The sequence below is a fragment of the Pseudopodoces humilis genome, chromosome 8 (genome assembly GCF_049639895.1).
Source record: "Pseudopodoces humilis isolate 2021_Gansu_Grassland_sample_001 chromosome 8, ASM4963989v1, whole genome shotgun sequence".
In the NCBI taxonomy this organism is placed as follows: Eukaryota; Metazoa; Chordata; class Aves; order Passeriformes; family Paridae; genus Pseudopodoces; species Pseudopodoces humilis.
In genome coordinates, this window is record NC_142207.1 from 26388884 (window position 1) to 26414759 (window position 25876).

Genomic DNA, 25876 nt, shown 5'->3' on the forward strand with positions numbered 1-25876 from the left:
CTAAGAAAGATCATCTTCATTCTGTAGTTTGTATAGCATTTGTTTTGTTTCTCTTTATTTATTTTTTCCCTCCCTTGTTAATTCTGAATTTATTTTAACAGTTGTGATTAAAACTAATTCCCATGAGTCTAAATACTGATTGTTCCACTGGCTGGTAAAAGTGCACCTCTTGGTGTAGCTGTGTTTGTAACTTGGCATTCAGCGACATGCAGAAATGCAGGCAGAGTGCAGCTGCTTTGGTGTTTGGTGTTATTACAAGGGAACATGGCACACAGAGCATTGAGCTGTTTGTATTAATGAATGCTCTCTGCCCAGAGCTAATGAATGTACTCTGCCTTTTCCCAAAGGTAGCTGGTAAAGTTAAAACTCTGTTTAGTAGCATGAGGATAATAATCTATTTAAATTGAGCTAATTTGTGTTGATTCATTGATTTTTACGTTCATGTTATTTTATGGTTCTCATGTGTGGGGTTTTTTTCTACTTGCTGGCCACTTAGAGCTAAGCATATGCCTATGCCAGCAGCAATGCCGTGCAGGACTTTCCTGAGTAGTTGCAGAGGGGATGTTAGGACTCCATGCTACAGTCCAAACAGCTTGCAGCCTAAATGTAACCTTTTAGGTAGGTGTTGCTTCTTGTGCAGGCCTCTGAATAGCCATGCTGTGCCAATGTAAAACAGGGCACCTGTTCCGTTTAAATGATACATCTTTGCAAATTTGTTCAAATGCAACTGCCTGGGTGCAAATTTGATTAATTCATACTGATCCCATTGCTTGCATGGTTGCAATGACTTTAAAAAAAATGCAAACTGTGCCTAAAAAGAAAAGTGAGTTTTGTTGTGACATATTATCTTAGTAAAGAAACCTTGGCGAGGTATTTGAGGTAGGCCTAAGGAAAGTGACTTTTACTCCAAGATCTGCTGTTGTGGGAAGGGTTATATGACTTCACAGAATTGTTAGCGTTGGAAGGGATCTTTGGAGACCATCGAGTCCAACCCCTGCCACATCAGGGTCAGCTGGAGCAGGTGCCACAGGAACAGGTGGAGTTTGATTGTCTCCAGAGAGGGAGACTCCGTGACTTTCTGGGTAGCCTGTTCCAGTGCTCGGCCACCCTCAACGTAAAGCAGTTTTTTATCAAGCTGAGCTGGAACTTACTATGTTTTAGTTTATGGCCATCACTCCTCCTGTCACCGAGCACCACTGAGAAGTGTCTGGCACCATCCTCTTGGCACCGCCTTTGAGGTATTTAGATGCACTCATGAGATCCCCTCGCAATCTCCTCCAGACTGAACAGGCCCAGCTCCCGCAGTCTCTCTTCATAACGAGAGATGCTCCGGGCCCTTAATCACCTCTGTGGCCTCCGCCGGACTCTCCTCAGGTGCTCCGGTCGCCACGGTGCCCTCAACGTTCGCCGCTTCTTTTAACGGCGATTCCTCCGCGGCCCTGTTGGCAGCCGGTGCCGCGGCAGCTCCGTGCGAGGTTCGGGAGCGGCCGCGGGCGGAGCCCGGGTGGGAAGTGAGCTCAGGCGCACAGGAAATCCCGCCCGTGCCGCGGCCCTGTGTTTGCGCTGCGGGCAGAGAAAGGAGCGGAGCGCCTGCAGCGGCCCAGCCGAGCCTGCCGCACGACACGGGGCCGAGCCATGTCTGACCAGGTACGGGCAGCCGTCCCGGCCGCGGGGGGACGGCACGGCGAGAGCGGCGGCCCCGGGGGCGCGGGAGGAGCCGCCTGCGCCCCCACGCCCGCACTCTCCGCGGCCGCGGGGCAGCCCCGGCCCGGGGCGAGCGGAGTCGCGGCCGCCCGGAGGGCGCCGGGGGAACTGTTCCACTAGGGCAGTGTGAGTGGATGTGTGTGGATGCCGATCCCCGACCTCGGCCAGATACGGGCCCTCTCCCCCCCGCATTTTAATCCTTTTTCGCCCTTCCTTCGGGGTGTTTGGCGAGGAGGGCGGGCGAGCTCCAGGCAGGGATACTCGGGGGCCGGGGCGGTGTCCGGACGGAGCGGGATCGCCGCCGGGGCAGTCCCGGCCCTGGAAACCCGGGAGTGCAGCGAGGGGTGAGCCATGTTGCACAACAGTTGTTTCCTTTCCTTTTCGATTTCCCGGGTGTGTGGTGGGATGCTTTTCCCCCGGAGCGGGCTTTGTGCGGGTTAGGCTAGGCTTGCCGGGTCTTCTGTTCGCCCTAGGATTGCGAAAACCTGGTTTTCTCCCCTTCTTTTCTCAGTTGAACGTTGCTTGCCTGTATTAAACACCCCGTCCTTTATCAAGGCTCCGTCCTGCCTTCGCTCCGAGTAATATTCTCGTTATATCCCTGTCATTTCTGTCTTCTGAGACGGGGACTTAAATAGGTGCTTGTACCGCAAGTTCCTGGGTTGCTCGGCCTGGCATGCGAACAGTGCTTTGCTTACAACTATTGCTTTAGGCTATGTGACCTGCTGGTGGAAAGTTAAAACAGCGTTCCGGTTTTAATTTGTGTGCTGTTTTGCTTAATTTTCTATATTGTCGTCATAGGGCACTGTTTTCTAACTTTGTTTTTTCCCGAAGTCCAACCATCATGATAATGTCAGTACCTAGAAATGTTTCTTGTAGTGCTGTGAAGAATAGTACTGGTGCCAGCCAGGAAATTAAAAGTCCCCAGGGACAAGGCTCAGCTTAGTGCATACCGTGCCTGCTTCGGGGAGTAGCCTTGGTGCAGTATGAGCGGTGAAAAGAAGCCAGCGCTGTGTGCTGGTGGTCTTCCTCCCCGCCCCCGACTTTCCAGCACAATGCAGCTGACGATGGTGCTGCTGCCTCTCAGTGCCTGGGAGAGGGGCAGCTGGGAGCACAGCGATTGCTGCCTCCTGGGAGGACACATTGCCCCTGTAGTAAAGTACTTGAAAGTGATTGCATTAGAAAAAAAAGAAAAGAAAAAAACCCCACCAACAATTTCTGAACTAGATTTTATAGACAGATGTTCACGTGACCTGCTCTGTAGCTGTCTGCATACGTGAACCATGGCGTGTTTTAACAAATAGCAGCTTTCAGTAGTGAGGTAAATCCTTCTCCAGGCAAGTTCTGCTAAAACACATGTGTATTTTGTCTTTGGGACTGCTTCGAAGTATGTAAAATTCCTTGTATGTGATAACCTGTGTATCTTAAAAGTCTGAGTAAGGATCTTGCTGTTTATTTTTAATAGATAAGCAAAATACTGTTAGGCTTTGTGTCATTCATTTCTGGGGGGCTGTGCAACAAGAGCTAAACAGATGTTTAAGTGGAAGGATAATGTAAGGTTATGCAGCACTATAAATTTCGTTCCTCTGTTTATCAATTCTACAAGAATAACTGGATTATCTAAAGTTGTGAGTTGCTTAGAGTATTGTTCTTTTTGTGCCTGGAATTAAGTTAAGAGGGGGGGTCATTTATCACCAGTAAAATAAGGGGTTACTTTATTTTTAGTGGGAAATTGACTTTTATGATAAATAAAAATGCTTGAAAGAAAGGCAGACTTAAAAAAACCCCACATGGTTGCTTAGTGGGATCTAAGCAAAAACTAAACAAAACACAAGTTGATTTCCCCTCCTTTAAGTGTCTTAGGCTGTTTTTGCTTTATTTCACTCTAACGTTATCTGTTCGTGTATTGCTAATAAAGAATGCTGTAGTTTGTATTTATGTTTTCCACTCCTGTAAAAAATGAATGAGTTTATTTGCTTTGTTAGGAACTATGTTATACTTCTATTCCTCTAGTAATTTTGGTTTTGTTGATTTTTCTTTAAAATGCTGAGTATGGGGTTTAGTTTTCTAAGTTAGACATTGAAGTTTGAGCCCTTCTGAAAATTGGAGGAGGAAACTTGCAGTATGTTGCCTCACAGTGTTTGTTTTGTGTGTTTTATTTTTGTTAGTTGCAATAGCAATACCAGTGTGTTTCATCCAAGAAATTTTGTGTGCTTTTTAGGGTCATTATATAAGTGTGAGACAGTGCTAAGACCCTTATTTTGTGCCCTTCAGGAAAACTGAAATGAAGCCTTTAAATCCTCTAACGAAAAGTTAGAAATGGGAGTGTTGTGGTATTTCTGTTCTCTTTGTATGGTGTTCATGTCCTATTTCATAGGGCATCCTAAAGCACCTTTCACACTTTTCACAGTGCAAGAAGTCTGGAGGCTTGCTTGCTGATTGCTGATACAGGATTTTGTTAATGAATGCTAGTAGTTTTAACAACTTTGCGATCTCCTTCCTTTTTCTATTCTGAAGTCTTCTTGTGTTACCTTAACCATTTGGCATTGAATGGCAGCATATCTCACTGACAAACTGCAGAGAGCATTTTCAGACTTGCTGGGTCTTGTATCCTGATGTAAAATATTTTGCTCCATTTCTAAGCTTTGATTATTGGCGCTTCTGTTATTTGATTTAATATTATTTCTCTTTTCCTGAAGCTACAGTTTTCTTTCCTCTTATTTTGTGGGTGAGAGGTTGTGGAACTTTAAACGAGCATTTTTATGGTTTGAAGACTCCAATCCCCTCTGCTGCTGTTTGCTGCTTTCCCTATTTGTTTTTAATACTAGTCCCCTTTCCTTGAGGATAGGAATCAAATATGAATCATAATTTTATCAGTCATATTGGCCAGAGGCACTGTCATAGTAGTAATGATCATTAGTAATACCTTGTACAGGATGATTTGGTTTGGAAGCCTGAATAGGTTAGATCTGTTAGATGTGTTACAATGTACAGAACTATGTAACTACTACAAATACCTCTACTGCTGGGATAATATGCTGCCATGCAATTTGTAAAGTAAATTTAGACAGTGACTGACCTTAAATGTCATGCAAAGGGACAGAGTGTTCTTACAAATTATTTCAGTAATAGTGAAACAGAAGCTAGTTTTGAAGTTACTGACTTCAGATCAGTAGAGATCTGAATCTTGCTCTGATTCCTAGAGGTTAGTAATCCTGCATAAAGACATTAAAACTGCTGTTTGTGTAAGTTATCAGAACAAGTTGCAGGTTCTTATTTTTCTTTCTTTCTGGTCAGGAGTGAATACCACTGTGTTTATATTCCTGCAAGTAGTCCCAGAAGCTTAGAGTCCAAATATGTTACAGAAAACTTCGGTGGGGAACACAGGGGATCTGACTGTGTTACCCATGAAGAACTCCTTCCATGCTTATAAAGTGACTTGCTTGAAGTCCTGTGTGTATCAGGCTTCTTGAAAGCTTGGGCTGAGTTTTTGGATTTGAGCTTGAAGGGTGATGGATCAGACCCTGCAGTTTAGGTTGTGCCTGGATGAGTATTAAAAAAATAAAAGGTATTCAAACCAGGTGGAGTCTCTAGTTCATACTTCTTTCCATTGTAGAAACTGAATTGATCTGGGTTGAGGCAGTGAGTCAAACTGGTAGAAAGAACAGTTCCTCTCTTTCTTTATTCCAGATTGAGATTTGTACAGATGGGAAGGAAGGATGTTTGCTGACTTGGCCTATGCCCTTTCTTATGATCTTTTAATGTTCAAAGTTGTGTGTGTTTAACTTCTTTAAGGAGAAGGGGGGAAAAAGCTTAAAAAGGTTTTAATCTGAAGATAGAAACCTATGTGGAGGGACTTTATAGAGAAGGTTAGTATTTGGTGTGTTTTTGGCACTTGAGCCTAAATTTCGAGTCCAACAATACAAAGGATATTTCTGTACATTTAGCAAAAAGTCCCTTTTGGGATGGCAGCCTGTGGTAGGCACCTGTACATATTTTGTTTTTTGTCTACAATGTTAAGCAGTAAAATATAAAAGGAAGATTTCAAACATGATCAGCAGGGTACCTGTGGTTATGACTACTGAATGAAACAATTCTTCACTGAGCACTATCTAGACCTGACGTCTGTAAAACCCCTTTGTCCTGCAGTGGAACATAGCTAAAAGCCTGATGCAGGATATGTAGTGACAGGCAAGGAATGGGGTTAATAGTACCTGATTTCTCACTTGTTTCATCTATCAACCAGTAACATGAAAACTCTGATGTCCTTAATTAATGTCTTAGAGTGTGTAACACTTAAACCCTTTTGATGAGCTTTAGTGCTCAAGTTGTTGAATCAAACTTGTCTGTACAGTTTATTCTTACCCTGGAAGGATATCAAAACACTATAGTGCTTGGAACTGCACCTTTCAAAACTTTGAAGTATTGTGGTCTTCAAACAAATGTGGTAGAAGGAAGCTCTTTTGTTGTCATAGAAAAAGAAGGTAGCTGACCAGCCTTTTGAAAATAAGGACTACCTTTGATGCAATGGGTTGAAAAATGTTTGCATGGTTCACTCTCTTTAAGTTGATAGGGTGTCACAAGTGCTTTCTGTTTACTCTCCTCACAATGTTCCTTTTTTTCTGTCAAATATCTGAGCCTCTTAGTACGCTTCTTGTGGGGTTATTGCAGTTTGTTTTTTGTCTAGGAATTAGAGGTATAAAATCACACTTTTTATTTTTGTATGTCATCTCTTTCAAAATGATTCTTCTCTCATCTCTTATGTTCTTTATGCTGTTTCTTTCCTCTCATTAATTAAACTTCTCACAGGTAGACAGACAACGTTTCATACTATGTTGCTGTTATTTTTGTGAACACACACAGAAAGAAGACATCTTGAGCAGTCTAATTTCATCCAATAAAGAGGATGACAGCTGCCATACTGCCCAGTGAAAGTAATGAAGTGTTGAATTGATCAGGCTTTTTTTGTTTTCCTTGCAGGAAGCAAAACCTTCAGCTGAGGACTTAGGAGATAAGAAAGAAGGGGAGTACATTAAACTCAAAGTCATTGGGCAGGTGAGTTTTTTACATAATTGCTTGTTGACATTTGATGGGGGTGTGACTTCTTGTATGGTAGAAATGACTAAATGCAAGTTGATACTTTCAGTTCCTCAGTGTGATCCTCCCCTGCCATAAACTATTTTCAGCTGCCAGAAATGTGTATTTGTATACTCTGGTGTGCTTTCTTTGATTCATTGAGGGATTAATTTGTCCAAGGGTATGAATAAGTGGCAAACTTGATAAATTCAGGTCCTCAAAGTTTGTGTAGTACCCTAGGCATGAGATCAGTTTTCTTTTTCAGGAATAGGAAAAGGATTGTTGGCTGCCCTGTTGGTAGATGTAGCAACGAGATGAACGGTGGATTAGAAGTCTGTATTCTGTCTGTGTTGGAATGTGAATGTTGAGAATGTTGGAATCTTCTGTGCAAAGAGCCCCTAGCTCAGATGACTTAAATAAGATTGTTTGAGTTGTATTGTTTCCTGCAGTTGGGTGGAGACAGATGACTTTCAAGTAGGACTAACAGAAACTACCTTACCTCTTGATGGCCTAATCAGCAATTGCAAGAACACATTGAAAAGCTGAAAGTGGCCCACATGTCTTTTGCACAGAACCTCTTGCAATCTGTTTTATCTGTAGCCATTTTGACAGTTGCAGCTACTTGTATTTTATGGCTGGTGGGAAGGACTACAGAATAATAAGACCTGAGATTTCTCCTTAGGTTAGTCTTGTGTTGCCAAGTCTGCCTGCACCTAACTTCTAGATAATTACTCTAATTGAACGAGGTTTCATATGTATTTTGAGGTGCAAGCTTTAACTTGTCTCTTTAGGAATCTTAGAGCAGAAATCCCCTGCATATGTATGTTTGTATTTCATAAGTATATCATCTGGATAAGGATGGCAGCACAGACTGAACCATGTATGGGTTTTGGTAATTTTAAATCCAAAACTTCCATGCTGAGCCTAAGGCTATACTATGCCATCTGTTTTTTTAAGAAGAACTTCCTGTGGAAGTACATAGTGAATTTAGTGACTGATAAATCATCCTGGAGGTTCACGATATGATGCACCAAGGTATGCATGGTGATATGCCATATTTCACGATATGACATGCCATATTTCTTGTGAGTTTTATATAAGTTTTTTCTTAAGGGAATGTTTAAAAATAAAAAAGTTAGCAGTTGCTACAAGGAGAGTAAAATTTTTTCTTTTCTGTCCTTAGGACAGCAGTGAAATTCACTTCAAGGTGAAAATGACAACACACCTCAAGAAACTCAAAGAATCATACTGTCAAAGACAGGTTTGTGAAACAATGACATTTTTCAAAAAGAAAATAAAACTCCAAACCACTTTTCTCACCGTACTTGCAAATAGACTTTTGAGATATCTGATGGTACAAATATAATGGATCTCCTAATTTCTTTTGACAAGTAAAAGTATTCCTGTGTAAGACAACTGTGAAGTTATACCCTAAGAAGTCTGCAATATTATTTGTGGATGTAGGTAAATAATAACAATTGTTACAGAACAAAAACTTATCTTCACTTCCAGATTCTGTGGCAGATATTGTGGATTCACAGCTGCTATTTCCAGAAGCCCTGGCCTAGTTTGCCCTCAGCTTTGGGGATAGATGCCTTATGTGGCCTTTTCTTGGATAAATGTGTTGGAGTTCACTTCAGGAGATATAATCATAAGTAATAATACTTCGGGGGCTTTTTCCTAATACTACGAGACAAGTTGAACTTGTCATTGAAGTGTTCTTTTGCAAAATGTGTTCTTTTTTGCTGTGTTTCTGGAGTAGTAGGAAAGAAGAGATCAAACACCAGATACATTTGTAGCCAAATCCAAATGGTTAAAAATATGATTAATTTTAAAACCCTGCAATTTAAAAAAAAAAAATCTTGGAAATAATTCATGCGGCAGTCTTACTGACTAATGAACATCCATGTGTGGAATTCTTTCTTAAAGAGATAATTGTTTGAATGAACACACCTGTGTCTCCCAAGCTGAATTCTGGAGGGTCTGTGATTTCCTTTGCAGTAGTCAAAACAGTTTCTGGTGTCAAGTAGCCTTTCTCTGGTAAAGGGACTGTGAACGGTTCTTCCACATTGGCCAGAGGGATTGTTGAAACAGTGTGAAGATCTGTCCTTACCTGAAAAAATTTTCTGCCTAGTTATTTGCATGCAGTATTTGAGAGCTAAGTGATAAAATTGTGTCATATTTCACATGAGTTTGTTTTGCTCATAACTTGAAAGAGAAGGAAAAGATGAGGTGTTTGCCTTATCTAGTGATGTGAAGTATGACGTTCTGCCAGAAGATGGGCACATTGTGCAATAGACATACTTTAACTTAACTCTGTTTACCTTTGGGATGTTTGTTTCTCCTTGTTTGAGTGCTGTTCATTTTTCTCCCCCTCGGCTCTGCTCTTTCTTGTTCCCAGTGCTGAGCATTTGTAGAATTTATAGTGGTAAAGGTTGCAATTCCTTCCTGTAGCCATAGAAGATTGGGAAAGCAAGAGTAGGAGTTCATGAAGTAAACATCATGTTCCTCCTGTTGTCTTAGGCTCTCTAAATAAGGCTGATATGCGGTCCAGAAAAGTACATGTGTAATGATATCTTGGGAGAGGGGGTATAGTCAGTACTTAATTCATAAATAAAAACAAGTTAAAAAAGCTAAAGAAACTTCCAAGTTGTTGAGCTAGAACTCCAGTGAGACTCTGGAATAAAAATGCATTTTGGCACTATCTTTTTGAGTCACTTCTTTGTAGTCTACATGAGTGCAATAGAGTATCTGAGCTCCCTGTGTAACAGGAACAAATGCTCTTTTATGACTTTCATGTGTTGTTTTTATTTAAAATGGTTTTTCTTGTAGACCCGTACAAGATTCAGTAAGTTGGTTTTTTTTTCTTATACATCTGTTTCTTTTTTTAGGGTGTTCCAATGAATTCACTCAGGTTTCTCTTCGAGGGTCAGAGAATTACTGATAATCATACCCCCAAGGAGGTGAGTTTCTTTCTAGAAATATAGTTTGACTATAGTTCCTTAACTAGGATCTTTTAGTAAGGCAGATGGGCAGTTCGGAAAGAGCCTGTTTGGACCTCCATGTGTAATGCCTCAGAAAGGAGAGTGTAGTCACTGCTTACTAGAGAGGGGGGAAAACATCAAGGGAATCTTCCCGTTGTTAACCTTGAACCTCAGTATGTCTTTGGAATAAATAAGTATTTAGTTCACATTTAGTAGATCAAAGTGTAAATAAACAGAAAACAGTTACTTCTGTCCAGTGACTTCCACCAATTGTTATGAAAAAGCAGGAAGAAACTCATAATAATGACCTTCTGAAAATACCAAACAAACTTGTTGACTGTGAAATTGAGCAAGTTGCTCTCTGTGAGAGAATAGTTGTAAACGGGCTTTGAGTTGCAAGGTGTAGGTGTTAAGCTGTATTGTGAGCTAGTAGTGCACTGTAGTATATATAATTCACATGGCTCTACAGCTAGTGCATTGACTATATTATTCACTATGATAATATGAATATCACTGTGTGATACTAACTATATCACAGGATGGTGGTGATGTCCTTGTTCCACTTAAACAAGGGGTTTAGAGAAAGGTAAAGCCAGCAGCTTCCAGGCTGATGTGTACTGCTCCACAAGTGTGTCTTTGCTGTAAGGCTTTTGCTTTGACTCAAATACCTAAGTCTGAAGAAAAAGGACTAAAAATTGTGAGTGTTGTCTAGTGAGATAATGACTAAAACTTTCTTCACCCCTTTGATGAATTATGATGGGATAGAGGAACAAAGCATTGTCTAATTTGTCTAGGACCTGCTCTGATTTCTTCTCACACCAGATTTATAACAATTATTTGCTGTTTTTTTCTCTGTTCTCACAGCTGGGGATGGAGGAGGAAGATGTGATTGAAGTTTATCAGGAACAGACGGGGGGTCACTCAACAGTTTAGATCCTTCTGATTTTCTTCCCCTTTAATCCTTTTTTATTTTTAAATAATAGTTCTTTTGTAATGTGGTGTTCAACACTGAAACTGGCACCCCATCTCTGGGAGTTTACTTTCAAGCGTCTGGTATTTTGAATTCTCGTGCTCATTATACACTATTGTTTCTGTTTTCATTGTGCTGAACTTCTGTGATCCAACTGCAGCCTTGCTCCCCTCTTCCCTTCTGCCCTCCCCTTTAGGAATACATGTACTCACATGCATTTGTATGTTCACTGGGTTCGTGCATTTCAGGCACGAAGGCTGTAAGATCTGCCAGGTGGGCGAGTGTTCTTAACGACTTCCATATCTGCCCTGAAGTTTTGATGTGTGACTGTCTCACTCCTGGACTATAACTTTCAGTGCGAGATGAAGTTTTTCAGAGAACTAAACTGTGGAGAAGTTGTGTGTATCCATAACTCAGAGCTATTTTGCTTAAATTGTGCTGATGGCCCAATGAAGATTGCTGAGATGGAAATGGAAAAGCTAGAACTGTTGTCATCCGTTCCTTGCTCCAGAGATGGCTTTGCTGAAGACATGAAATTGAAAACCCTAATGATTTTTAAATATTACCGGAAGAACCCAGAAGCATTTTAACCTCATATAGCAATTAGCACGTACAGGTATCCATGCAAGAATGATCACAGCAGCCAACTGGTGTTACTTTGACACTCTTGTTTGTACCTTTTGGCCTGGGACGTGGGTTTTGAATGGACATTGTCTGTACCAGCTTCATTTAAAATAAACAAGAAAACCAATTTTATAAACAACTTGCATTTTCTTTTCAAATGTTTGGAAATGAGCAAAACAATTAGAAGTTATAATTAGGGTATGCTTTTCCAGTGACTATAAGTTGAAGCCAGAAAAAAAAATTGTGCTCTGTAAATATACCTCATAATTTTTTTTTTTTCTACTCGCCCTAGGAAAGTACTTGATTTGCTTGTTTAGCAGGTGAGTCTTAGAGACTAATAGCCATTTCTTTTCTTGAAGTAAATAGTCACATACAGTTACATAAATCTTCACTTCATGCACAAAATTTAAACCAAAAATGCAACTTGGAAGTAAATAAAGATGGCTTTTAATGTCTGCATTTCATCTGATATGGTACGGTTAAATAATCTATGATGGATGACACGAAAATGTCATGACAGTTCATTGGGCATCATTATCAGGGTCTACATGTTCCAGCTACCTGCAGGTTATAAATGGTCAGTTTGAGAACTTTTTACTGAATATAAAAGCTGAGGTGGGAGATTATGGGCAGAGTAGTGTGAAGAGAAGATTTCAGTACTCTCCCTGCTTCACCTCTTTTGCAGATGAATGGGACTTGTTTGGTAAATCGAGTTCCATATAAATGCCAGCTTCTGTTAAAGACACATGCTGGCACACTTGGAAAAAATAGCAGATTTTAATTACCTTTTTAATGGCATTTGCTGTAAAGCTAGACCTGCATTTTCTTTCATGCTTGTGGTTGTCCTGTTCCTGATTTAGTAATACTTTGTATACACAGTTGCACTACGCAATTTTTTAAAGATTAAAATTTTTGTTCTCAAAATGTCAGAATATGGGGTTTTCTTAAAGTATTTTATGTAATTCAGCTCTTAAAGAGGGGATTGCTGTGATGATGTAGAATGACACAGCTTGTCTGCACTTACCTCCAATTGTTTTTTAAAGTACTAAATATATTTGCTTCAGAATACCAGAAATTAAACTCTTGTGACTCTTACCAGATCATCTTTTAATTTAAAATTTGTATGATGTGCTTTTTTTGTAGGCAAGTTCCTATTGTCTCTCTTCTGCAAACTAGGAACAGGTGCAGCTTACTGGGGTCACTCTGGAAGCTGAAAGCGGGGCTGAGAACTGAATCCACATCCCTGGGGTTTCATGCTAGTACTCTAGTGGCTGCCCTGACTATCTTTGCTTCTAGCTGTTCACTTTCCTCTTCCAAATCTGTTTTATATGCTCATTTATATCAGCTTTCTAGCTGAAGTACTGCATTTGGTTCTCTTGAGACTGTGGAGGAGGGTTTTCTGCAAAATGCAGCTTCAGTAGGATGAAGCTCAAGGCAAAGATTGCTTTCTGTTCTGTAACCTTGTCCTAAAATACATCTCTTTATAGAGTGGATGTGGAACCAGTGACAGACTGATTTGACCTCTTTCTCAGACTTCTTGTGAAGCCTTAAAGAGCCTCAACAGAGCTGCTGGTCCAAAGTCATGTCTTTGCTGATAGAACAGTAATGATGGGAAAACTCTGCCTCGAAGATTAGTAGTGAGAGCTCTGTGCAAAATGAGAAGACACATGTGCTACAGATACACTAGTACCCTTCCTAAAGAAGTTAATTCTTGGTAATTTTAAAGTAAAACCTGAGTTTTGAAGTCAAGGAGCTAGACTGGATTCCCTTTCTGTCCTTTCCTTCTGAGCTAGTCCTTTCCAAAGAATTTCTAAAAAGGTCTAGAGTGGAAGTTTTAAAGCACTTATAGTTTCAAAAGCTATAACTGGAAATAAGGTTGGATTTCATATGTTGGAGAAAAGCAGAAAATTTTTCCTCTTGCAATTTTTCTCTTTGCTTATTTGTATATTAGAAAAAGATTTGTTTTTAAGTGCTTAAAAATATGTGTTGGGAGAATAAAACCATCTTCACTGAGTCAGTTATGGAATAGAATGTGGAAGTTAATACTTTATTTTGAATTGTGACAATACATTTAGTATTCACTATGGTGATGTATAAAAGCTTTGTTGAAAGGCACTTTATAAAACTATCAGTCTTAACAGCTTTTCTTAAAGCTGCTCTGCCTAAATGATTTGTGTATTTTCTTTAAGTATAAACATGTCTGCATGATCACTAGTTTGATAAAATTAGGATTTTTTGAAGTGAAATGCATAAATGTTGGCAGGATTTGAACTTCACTTAATATGTTAGATAATGTCTAAAACGTGAATTCTGCCATGAGTTTTGACTAGCCACGTATTGTTTTAGAAACTACGGTTGTTTACTAGTTTTTAGCTTTTTCTAATTTAAATGGAAATTATTTAAGAATACTCTTTTAAAATATTTGTGTTGACCTGTGCTGTGCATCTTCAGTGTGCACACTTGAATTACTGCTGTTCAGGTAAATTGTCATAAATGAGAAAATCAACCTCTGAAGCCCTCTACAGAGACCAGTAGAAATTTTGCTGGATGTTTAAACTGGTTTTGGTTTGCTTTTAGAACCAGTACTTAATGCATACCTAATGTAGTTCAGCTCCAATTTAGAGACTGCAAAAATTGATTATTCTCCACAGGAAACTCTACAGGAACTGCAGTATGAATTGAATCTGCAAGTGTTACACTTTGCCAGAAAATATCAGAGAAGAAAAAAAAATCCAGAATAATCGGATTAATAAGGAAGATAAGAACTTAACCTTGCTATTGTTTCTCTGTAATATTTTAATTGCTGAATCTGAAATCTAGCTTCTCCTTACAGTAGCATGGTTATTGCAATTTATTGTTTTGGAGGATTCCTCCAGAAGTCAGCACTGAGGTCTTTCATACCTTTTTGAACCTAGTGATTTGATTGTTTTAACACAAAATGGACCAAAGTATCTATTCTGGAACCTCTGGAGGTCAGTATGGATTCATTTCTACTGGCTGATCAAACATGACTGATTTTACTCCTTATTGTTGGGATGTCAACACAGATTAGTGCTGCAGTCTAGGAAAATATGTGAATGAGTAGCAGCACCTGTGCCAAAAGGTTTCTCTTGAGCCAGATTGGATCCTTGAATTTGAGTGCAGCTGAAAGTTTGCTTCAATGACCCATTCCTAGCAGCAGGCATTTACTTGCTCTTTCATACTGGTTTCAGGCCTAGTTTTTCAAACAGGTGAATGTGAGAGAACGCTTGTGGATGAAGGATATGTTGAGTGTGTTCCAGTCCGGTAGCTTCCATTAGTCATGCTCCTTGGACTGCTGAGGTGGTTCCAGATTTGTCCTTTGCCTCCAGTGTTAATAAAGGGGATGCAGACAGAATTCCTTCTGGGGCCAGAAAGCCAGGGCATTGACTTGACATGTAGACACTTGGTGAGTTGCTACTGGTGCACTGGCACTTTGATTTTTTTTTTTTATTTTATTTTTTTGATTGATTTTGCCGCAGTGCTTGTGGCACCTTCTGTAGCACTGAGGATGGGCAGGAGCCTGGGCTTCCCCAGGAGTTGTCTTTGAGTAAGCTTTGGAATAGGCTGTGGAAGAACATGTTGGCTTGTTCTGATACCTTCTTGTGGGCCAGCTTGTCTTCTTGTCACAACAAGAAGAGTAGAGCAAGTGTTAGCTGCTAGTTGCTGTTCAGCTGTAGTTACTACTTGGCCTCTTATCCCTGGCAGTGCTTTGTGGCTCATAAATTGGCCTAGAAGGCCTGTTACGCAGTTTGGAGTGTTTTAATCTGTACTGTGCAGCCTCCCAGTTTCTGTGTTCTGAGGTCCTGCAGGAATTTGTGGAAGTTCTGGAGACTGCTCTGATGGATTGTGTAAAGGTAACCATAACTTCAGGTGTTCAGGAAAATCCAATTTGGTTTCTTTCTGTAATATATTATTAACACCAAAATAATTAGAATACAGGTGTATGTCAATTGCTGGTACAATTTGGGGAAATACTGAAAAACTTGTTAAATAGTAAAAGAAAAGCATTCTGTCTTGGGGCTGGAGTTGATGGCAGTTTCCTGAGGTACCAGTGGTGCTCTCCAGTGTTAACTACTCTGATGGAACTCCTACTACAGAGGTATTTTTGTATAGGCTGGCACTAGGTGTAAAGATGTGTTGATATAACTGAAGAAAAAAATTTACTTCACTCTTTGATTAATAGCTACATACCTGATTAAATTTAAAAGCTGTGCTTGTTATTTGGCTTCCTCTAGAGGTAGTCTAGCATCTTCCTCTTTCTTTGTTTGCTCCTCAGCCTTATTTTGTTACCTTTTCTCAGTTTTTTTCCCTTTGAATTCCAGGTGTTCTACTGCCATGTCAACCAGCTGCTGGCACTCTCCCTCTAACCACATTACCCCTTCTTTTTGTCTGCTTTTTTGTGGCTCTTTGAAACATCGCCAACAACTATTGGTTGGTTATATACTTTCTATTTAGGAAATAACTTTATCAGTTACAGATAAGAAGAAAGTACTGTTACAATACTGGCATTACAAGCATTTAATATTGTCTCATATGAGTTTTTCTTAGATGGTAACTGGATTTTTGTTCAAGCCTTTCTCTGCAACTATTTGTTAGAACCTCTTTTGTTAAGGGCACGTGCTGGGAGTTGGGCTTTCAGAAAAAACAATGAAAACAAATGATTCATGCTATGATGTAGCATGGATGTTATTGCCAGGAATCTTGCACATTTGCATTGTAGCTAGGCTATGGAATTCCTCTTTTTTTGCACTGCAGGGACCGTGGCAGAGAGGACTATTATTACCATATCTGTTTAACAGAGCAGCAGCTTAGGTACTAAAAGTTTGGGATGTAGTGTCACAGGAATTTCAAGGCAGACACACAGGCTGTGTCTTTACCAGAAATCATCTATTCTGATGAACTAGCTGCTGCTAAAGTAAGCATTAGTCTTTCAATAGACCATCTGCTGCTCCATGTTCCTCTAGCTGTTGCTTCTTCTAGAACTGCAGAAGAAGCTTCCTGTGGTAATCTTGCTGCTGCTGCCAAATATGTTTTTGTGCTGTTTTCTCTAATTGTGACTTCTTTGCTGCCACCTCCTCCTCATGGCACCTCCACTCCTCTAGTTTCTGTTTCTGTAAACTAAAACGTAAATGATTATTAATTGCTATAGCAACCTTGGGTTTGCTGAGCATTCTTGCCAGAAGAGCAGATCCCAGCCCAAGGAGCTCAGCAGATTGCCAAAGCGAAGGGGAGAGAACAGAGAATAAAGGGAGAATGTGTGCTGATTAGTGTTATGTAGCATATTGTCTGGTTGGTTCAGAAATATTAAAAAAAAATCTACTTTCCTTCACACTGTTTGTAAGGGGGCAAAAACCTGCACTGCATTTGTCACATGTGCTTTTGAGAAGGATATGAGGAATATGGGATACAGGTATGTGACTTACATGGAACAAAGATTTGGAGAAAAGGGCTGAAGGAGTACGGAGGAACAGTTAGGAAAGTTCGGTAAGTAAGAGCTGGAAGAAAAAATTGGAATGCATCTTCATGTAACAAGGACACAAACCCAGAACAAAAACCCGGGCTATGCAACAAATGAGGCAATGGAAAGCCTTGGCTGACATTTAAATATAAACAGAATGACAGTAAAATGGGCTATTTTTGTAGGAGGATTCACACTGAGAGTAGGGAGGATCAAAGAAAGTCAAGGAGGCTCATGAAGCAAAGGAATATTCTCCTTATTCTGGGAATGGGGAGTGAAGGAAAATAAAACTAAAGGTCTTACACCTCACTGAGTGTGATTCAAGATATTTTCCAGTCATCTTGATGTTCTCAGTCCAGCCGTTTGACTTGAACGCCTATTTACTTTCCTTGAAATAAAGTTAAGCACGGCGTGGCACAAATTAAAAAAAAAAAGTTTTAAAAGTATTTCTTTTCAGACACGTGATTAAAACATGCTGCTTTTACTAATGGGGTTCTCGGGGATGCCTGTTTTCCCGGGAATGCGCTGCAGTGTGTCCAGGCGTTTCCAGGTAGGCTGCAGCTCCTCGGGACCACCCGAGGAGGCCGCTGTTGTCCCCGGGAAATGCTGTTCCAATGACAAATCACCAGATTGACGCGATGTGGTGAGATGGTGTCAAATGCGCTATTCTGTGTGAGCAAAACGTTCCAAAAGGTGAATAGAAATATTACAATTAGATTGCACAAGAGCTTGTTTCTCATACTGATCGGTTTCCCAGAGCTTTGCCTCAAGTATTTATTTGGTTTGGTATTGGTCTTTTCCCTATAGCTGTGTCAGCAAAGGTAAAGAGCAAAAGTGCTCTTAATGCCTTTTTTTTTTCTTTTTGGTGCGTTTTTTAGTTTTTTGGGGTTTTTGTTGTTTGGGTTTTTTTGTATAATATGCTTATATCATTAAGGAATAACCTACATTGCTACAAGATCTTTATAACCATGTGCTGAGGTTTTTGTCAGAGAATATAGTGGATTTGGTGTTGTATGGAAAGCATGAAATATCATCTTCATGAACTCGCTATAAACTAGGCACAAGTAGGTTGAAGACCTACATTTGTTTAATTACTTCAATTCACTGTTGATACTGATTTTTTTCATTATCAACAAAGACTTTGAAAAGTCATAATTCAGAGTAATGACAACTGGATGAAAGTATTAGAAAAATTGAGTTAATTTAGTAGATATACATGCAATACTAAGCTTAGGGAAAATCTAATATACTACTAAAAGATGGAACTTTGTCTATGTACATGTTTGAGATTAAAAGGTTTGTGTTGTTATACTCTAGTTTGGAATTTGCCTGGGAGTGCTGAAGCAGATTGCTGGCTTCTTAACACTCTGTTGTTGTTCTTCTGTAATGTTAGAAGATGTTTTGTTGTTATCTGTGTTTTTTCATGCTGAAACATCCTTAGGTGTGGATGCATGTGCCTGGCTTGCAAAAGAAAAGCAAAGACAACAGTAGATCTTGTCTCAACTGAGAACATTATCCTTACTAACCACATGTCCTCCATGCTCCTCTGTTGTTCCTTTTCCAGATCTACCTTCACTTTTTCCATTTGTTCCTACTGCTCTTTTTCCATTTCTGTTCTTGTTCCTTCCTCTTCTTCACTTCTGACATTGCCTTTCTGCCTTCCTTGTTCTCTTTCCTGTGCAGATTTCTCTTCTTGGCATTTTTCAGGACAAATCGGAACAAGAACTTCAACTTTAAGTGCATTATTAATTATATTATGTAAATGATTAAATGATTATTTATCTATTATTAACTGAGATATAAAATTTCTGAAATATGTATCTCCATGTACTTATTAAAGTTGTTTTGACTTCTGTGGGAGTTTTCTGGTGTAAAAACCAGACCAATGGTTTGTGACCAATGGCACCTGTTTTCTCTATATGGTAAATGCTTTTTATATACATATTTTTTTTTTTTTGATTTTTTTTTCTTCCAGTAGATACTTGCTTTTGTGATACCTGATGACTCTTATGCTAATTTGCTGGTATTTAGTGTCTCAAAATGTTGCTACTTAAGCTGTATTCTTGAACCTCTGCCAACTTTATATTTCCCCCTGTATTTTTTCTAAATATTTTTGAAGTTGTAGCAAGGGAGGAGGCAGGTCCAGGGGATTCCTCCAACCCCAGAAAACAGGATACTGAGGAAACAGGTAAAGTCTGTTAGCTCTGAATGGTCAGCTAGAGGATCACTGGTGAAACAGGAAAGCTATTGACAGTGTATTTCTGGAGTTCTAAACTAGGGCTGAGGAAAACTTTTCCAGGAGATTTAGAGATTTAAGATGCATACTTGAACAGCTGTTTTACTTTGCCGTGTGGCGTCCCTTTTAAAGAAGGCACTGGGGAGTGCTTCTGGGCTCCAGGTTTTCTGTGAGACTGGTCTTGGATATTTACAGTCCTGGAATTGCAGGTTTTGGAGGTCTCAACTCAGTGGGCAGCAGGATGGGTGGGCTGAAGGCTCTGCATGTTCCCAGGCTCCCTCCCACACTTCTTCTCAGCACTGCTGCCTTGGCCAGTTGGCAGGCGAGCATGAAATTGGGGCAGGTGAGCAAGCAGCCATGGATACCTGGTGTGAGGGAAATGCCGTATCTGCCTATGTGTGTGATGCTGAAGTACATTAAAAAAACCCACAAATCCTAGTGCTAAGGAGGGTAGAGGAGAGGGGAACTTACCTGTGCTTAGGGTGCAAAATGAGCTGGGGCAGCTGGGGAGCTCTTTCAGGCGTGAGGCAGCCCCAGGGGCAGGTCTTGTGTGGAGCAGTGCTGCCGGTGGGATCAGCTGAGTGGGAGCTGGGGATAGGGGCCCTCAGTGCCTGCCCCGGGACAGAGCCCCCTGCTGCCCCTCTGAGGGAGCCTCGCGATGGGTGGGGATTGCTGGGGGAACTGGGACAGCACTCGTGGGGAGAGGGAGCCTGGCTGTCCCTCAGTGGGGCTGGGACAGCACCTGTGGGGAGAGGGAGCCTGGCTGTCCCTCACTGGGGCTGTGACGGGAGGGAGCCTGGCTGTCCCTCAGTGGGGCTGGGACAGGAGGGAGCCTGGCTGTCCCTCAGTGGGGCTGGGACAGGAGGGAGCCTGGCTGTTCCTCAGTGGGGCTGGGACAGGAGGGAGCCTGGCTGTCCCTCAGTGGGGCTGGGACAGCACCTGTGGGGAGAGGGAGCCTGGCTGTCCCTCACTGGGGCTGTGACGGGAGGGAGCCTGGCTGTCCCTCAGTGGGGCTGGGACAGCACCTGTGGGGAGAGGGAGCCTGGCTGTCCCTCAGTGGGGCTGGGACAGGAGGGAGCCTGGCTGTCCCTCAGTGGGGCTGGGACAGCACCTGTGGGGAGAGGGAGCCTGGCTGTCCCTCACTGGGGCTGTGACGGGAGGGAGCTTGGCTGTCCCTCCGTGGTGGACACAGGTGCCCTGAGGCGGCAGCAGCCATCTTGTGGTGGTGGACGCTGGCAACAGAGTTGTCCAGCTGCAGTAGCCACAGCCAGGCAGGACACACTAGGTAAGCCTTTTTTCTCTTTTTTTATCCTCATTTCACGGGAGTTTCTTAGGCACATGTCCCTGCCAGCACCTGCAAGCACCATTTCTCATCTCCACAGCCCCTCTGCTCCTGCCTTCTACCGTGTGGGAGATGCTGGCTGGGATGGCTCTTGGAGCAAGATGGCCTGAGCCAGGGAAAACTGGAATGCTGTGGATACTGTGGTGATTGTTCCTTCAGAGAACAAACATTTCAATCTATAGGTAAACCTGTTTTTTCTGTCAGTGTTTTTATATTCACATAATATTTTTTTGTTGTGCAGGAAAGTGTCAGAACAAATCATAAATAGAACCCAAGTGTTGTGGTTTAATCTAAATCTCATAAGAGAATTTGCCCAATGATATAACTTGGTGACTCTTAAAATGCATATTCTTGGTCTTTCCGTGCCTCTTCTGTTTCTTGCTCCACCTAAATTAATAAAATACACCAAGAATCTAGTTTTGAAGTTTTGTTTGTTATGGTCAAAAAAGGTGCTTCAAATACATCATCAGGACTGTAGCGGACTTCAGACAGAAAAACTTGGGAGAAAATATTAACACCTTGATGCAGACAACCGTTAAGCTGGAACACATGATCTTGTTCTAGTAACACAATGGATGCCTTGACTCTTCAAGGCTTGACTGCTCTTGGTTGTCCACCTAGATTAAATGTTTACAATTAATTTAACCTCTACCAGGCACAAACGATAGAAGGCCATGCTGTCCAGCAGGGAGAAGCTGCAATATGGAACAGGTAAGTTGTGAGATTTGTGCTGCCTCTGAGCTGCTGGTTAACCTCATGCAAACTTTCTCTACCTCTGACAGTCTTCTGCCTACAGTGTAAGGCCCAACGAAATCCAACTTTCTGCTTCTAGGTATGACCCTAATGCACATAGAAGTGCCTAAATAACCTCAAACCACATTTATTCTAAGTGCATGCTTTAGTACATGTACTTAAGGTTATTCTGGTTTACAGGTGAGGTCTGGAGAAAAAAAAATCTAGCTATTGTCTGCTTGTTAATACAATGTATATTTCTTGACTTTTGATACAAAATAAAAAGAAAAAACCCCACCTCTCCTGCTACTTTAAGTACAGTTGAAATAATTTTTACTGTAGTTCTTGATCTATCTTTTTTGAGGCTTAATAATAAAGACATCTGTTTTAATAACAGTTGATTATTACCACTCTCAAAAAATACAAAATAATGTCTAAATACAAAAATTTTCCCTGGTCTTTTATCTTGCAAGGAACTACCAAACAAAAGCATAGAAATAAAGTTGGGCTGGACCATCTCCTTCAACTGGTTTTGAAGAAATTGACTGTAACATATTAATCTTTTATATACCTTGCTATATTTCCCACAGAGATAACTGAAAGGAGAGCGCGGTAATCTTCAGCAAGATGCAGAGATCAGTTTCTTGTTAGTTAATTGTAAGTGCTTATGACACATGGTGATAAGGGGTATTGATTTATCTCCTTGCAAACAGAAAAAGCTGAAATGGTTGTGCCAGTTTGTTAGTTACATTATGAGCTGCTGTTAAGAAAATATTAATCTCTTCAAGATTTGCACACTAGGACTTGAGCACAACTGCTGTAGTCCACAGTTGTACAAGCACTGTGCTAGTGGGTCTAAAATTCCTGCATGAAAACTTAACCTAAGCCATGAAGAGAACTTCAAGTTGCTCTGTGTTCCCAGTGATGTAAAATTGCTGAGGAAAAGATAAAGAAAACTGTTTTCCTCTATAAATTGCAGTTAAGGATTTATACTGAGACCTAAACCAATGTCCACTGATTCATGCAAAGAATTGCTTTTTGCCCTTGGAGAGTTGTTGGTCTTTGTTCTGGCTGTTACCTGTTCTCTGTGTAACTGCTTCTGCAGCTCCTTCTTGTCCCAGGGAGGTTGTGTACTGTGCACTGAGACCTCCTGGTCCACTTTACCCGTAAGACCACTTGTTAGACCAACTGGGGGGAAACTGATGGCATCTCAGAATATGCTTTGAGACAGAGCTTGTCCTCTGCTCCTCCAGCTGTGTTATTTCGGTGCTACAGGTCCTCAGGAGGGGCTACAAGGAACAGTGCTGTTCTACCATTAATCAGCAGTGTCTGCACTTCTATGAACACATACATGACTTGACAGTCCACTGTATACCATTCTGCAAGTGAGTGATTGTTTTGCCACCTTAACTTTATACTGATGGTACAAAGCAGACAGAATCTATACCACAAGCCAGACAGCACTTAATGTATTGCCATTGGTGTCTAAACCATGCTTGAAACCAGTCTTTAACAGAAATAGATACTCAAAGACATTACAGGGGAAGGGGCAGGAAGTTTTGCTGCCATGGGACTTAAAAAGCTGCTGTCAATTGGGTATTTTCTTTCCTGCTCTCTGTTCAGTGGTAAGACTCCTCTTATATACTGCTTTTCAGAGTTACTTGTTTTTTATTCCAAACATCTCCTGCATTTCCTGTTGACTGGGGTGTCTCAACTGTTCTGCCAGATTCAAGCTCTAAATCCTGTATTTAAAAAAATGGGAGATCAGAGAATGTAACAATAAAATGATAATCAAAATTTAGACTTGATTCCACTGAAGAAAAAACTCAGAAAGTTGCAGAAAAATCCTGAAGTTTTGTTTTGTTCCCGTCTTAACCTCTCACTATGTTTTGCACATCTGTAAGTCCTGAAACTCATCAGAATATTTTGTCAGTACCATCTAATGCTGTGGAATTGTAATGGCCTATCAGGTAGCTGCAACTCTCTTCGGAGATCACTTGTCTCCTCATTACTAAGGTGAGTTCCATTCTCTTTTTTGCTACAATGAAGATCCAAAGACTCATTTGTAGGTGCTTTGAATATTTAGTAATGGTGAATATTTTAATAATTATGGTTTCATTTCTGTAATAGTTGCATCCAAATGTCTCAAAATATTTTAGAAACTCATAATCTGATTTTTATTTTTAGTTTAGGGGAGATGTGAAGCCATAGCTTTCAGTTACTTTAGCAGCAGCAAGTGCTCAGTTTCTCTGAAGATAAAGCTACAAATATTGATGTTTCACACTTTAATTAATAAGTTCTGTATGAATGTTCTGTGAAGTCCTGTTTGGTTTTCCTGAATATAGGTCTAAGATGCATTTTTAAATCAATAGTATCATTAACGGAAAAAGGAAAGGCTCTATTTTGCTTCCTCAGAGATGGCTCTGAGGAGGCCTTAAAGCACCCTTCCAGTACCTCAAGGGGCCTACAAGAGAGCTGGAAAGGGACTTTTTACAGGGAATGTAGTGATAAGAGGGAACAGCTTTAAACTGAAAGAGGGTAGAATTAGATTGATATTGGCAAGAAATTCTCTGCTCTAAGGGTGGTGAGACACTGAAGCAGGTTGCCCAAAGAAGTTGTGGATGCCCCATCCATGGAACTGTTCAACACCAGGTTGGATGGTGCTCTAAGTAATCTGATCCAATAGAAAGTGTCCCTGTCCATGGCAGGGGGGTTGAAACAACACGATCTTTAAGGTTCCTCCCAATCCAAGCCATTCCATGATTCTTGTCTTAAGGTGAGTTGGTTTAGAGCAGGCAGTTGATTCTGAGAGGTATGGGCCTGAATGTAAGGATTTTGTACAAGGGGTTAGCACTCTTAGGGCACGTAGATGTGCCTCTTAGGGACATGGTTTGCTGAGGCACTTGCTAGTGTTAGGTTGATGGCTGCACTAAATGATTTTAATGTTCTTTTTCAACCTAAACAATTCTATGACTCTATGGTACATTGCTCTTTTTTTCACAGTCCTAGTTTTAAGGGACCTTCTCAAGATGCCCTATAAAGCAATTAGATGCTGTCACAGTCAAGTGTTTTAATCTGAGGGCTCTTGACAGGGGATCTGTCTCTGTAGAAATAGGGGGCAATGCCTGTCCCTTCTTGCTAGGAGTATGGCCCTCAGAGACATCTGTTGGTGGGGTGCCATTACTGAGAATTTCCATTCACATGCTTTACTCAATTAAGGTACTGTGGTAATAACCAAGCTAAGATGCCTGACTAGAAAAGAAAAAAAATGCAGTAGAAACCTGAGTCTTGTTTGCAGAAATGAAATACAAAAACCTTCTGTCTCTGTGTAAACTTTTATCTTCTTAGTAAAGTCTGTTGTATGGTCTAAGCAGGCTTCCAGTTGCACAATAAAGCATTCAGATTTTCTGTCCATTTGCTTGTCTGAATCTGTAAAAGTGAAGATTAATTCTTGATCGGGTTAGGGTGGACTGAGATTTGTGCAGAATAATTTTCTTTGCTGATTGTCTGTGAGGCAGCTGTGGTTCGGTGCCATTGGTCTCAGCAAATAAGTAGCCAAACCACTGGATGAGAGAATAAGTCTAGTTCTAAATTTGATACTGGGGAAAAAAAAAAGATGATTATTTTTAACTTTCTCACCCCGGAAGAAATCTGAGACTTGATGTTGCAGTGTCTTTTGGCTTCAGTTACAGATTTTTGATAGCCACATCAAATTTAATTTCCCTCAATGTATAGCATGGTTAAAAGAATTATTTAATAAATCTTAATAATGATTGAATAATGTGTAAGATTAAAGACTTACTAGAGGCAAAAGTGGCCATGGGAATTATAGGATTTCCCTCCTTTTTGGTGCTTTTGGGTAATACTTTTAGAATTGAAGATTTGAGGTTCAGATGTACTTCTAAATCTTTGAACCACTATTGAACGTTTAAATGATATGATGATTAAAATGTTTCCTGAAGTCTTATATGAGACAGCAGTGGTAAAGAGATTGGGTTTGTTACTAAAATCCAAGTATGAGCCAGATTGAAGCTGTTGGATTAACACTTGTGATTTCAATTGTCAGACCTCAACTGTTGGGTAAATTAATAATTAAAAAGGCAAAAGGATGTATAAAGAGCAATCTCTGCCTCTTCTTGACAAAGCCCCAGCTTTCTTCCTAGGTTTAGCTGAAAGTACAAAAGCGTAAACTGTAGAAATAAGCAATTCTTTAGCAGTAGATTGTTTTCTCAATATATATTTTAATGGCACTACTTGGAAAATCAGTTATTAAAAGAATAAACTTCAGTCCTGATGAGGAAGGAGCAGGATTTTCCCTGAAAAAAGAAAGCCATTCTGCTAGGGAGTATTCAGTGTTTTTCCCTGCAGAGCTGGCCCGTGGTATAGGATGTTAAGGCACCAGCAGAGAGAGCTAGTGTTTCAAGGATGTGTGGAAAGCTGCATACATGGTACAGCTTGATGGCAGGGCACAGTGTGAAGTGTGTGACTGTAAAAGCTCACACAGATTTTAAAGGAGATAATTCTTGTGGAGAAGGATCTTCACTTTCTAAAGACCCACTCCCCCTCCCCACAATATTTGGACAAGGATGACACAACATTAAAGGCCCAGATCCATGCCTCAGTTGTTTTTATACTTCCCACAATGTATAGGCTTTAATAACTTATCTAAGCTATGTGCAGAGCTTGTCTCAAAAGAACTGTATACATAACATGTATATACTGTGGGGAGGCA

The 25876-nt window shown here is 40.7% G+C and overlaps 1 protein-coding gene across 1 annotated transcript; it reads left to right on the forward strand.

Annotated features, from left to right (window-relative positions):
* Nucleotides 1-1509: 1509 nt before the first annotated feature.
* On the forward strand, nt 1510-11494 carry SUMO1 (small ubiquitin like modifier 1). The gene is made up of 5 exons (XM_005519896.3): nt 1510-1647; nt 6682-6756; nt 7961-8038; nt 9669-9740; nt 10626-11494. The coding sequence occupies exons 1-5, from the start codon at nt 1636-1638 to the stop codon at nt 10692-10694; spliced, it is 306 nt and encodes a 101-aa protein (XP_005519953.1). The 5' UTR covers nt 1510-1635; the 3' UTR covers nt 10695-11494.
* The last annotated feature ends 14382 nt before the right edge of the window (nt 11495-25876 follow it).

Bases quoted from the DNA above. Each gene is read 5' to 3' on its own strand.
- SUMO1 (XM_005519896.3), top strand. The intron at 8,039-9,668 runs GTTTGTGAAACA...TTCTTTTTTTAG, and splicing joins AATCATACTGTCAAAGACAG to GGTGTTCCAATGAATTCACT. The intron at 9,741-10,625 runs GTGAGTTTCTTT...CTGTTCTCACAG, and splicing joins ATAATCATACCCCCAAGGAG to CTGGGGATGGAGGAGGAAGA.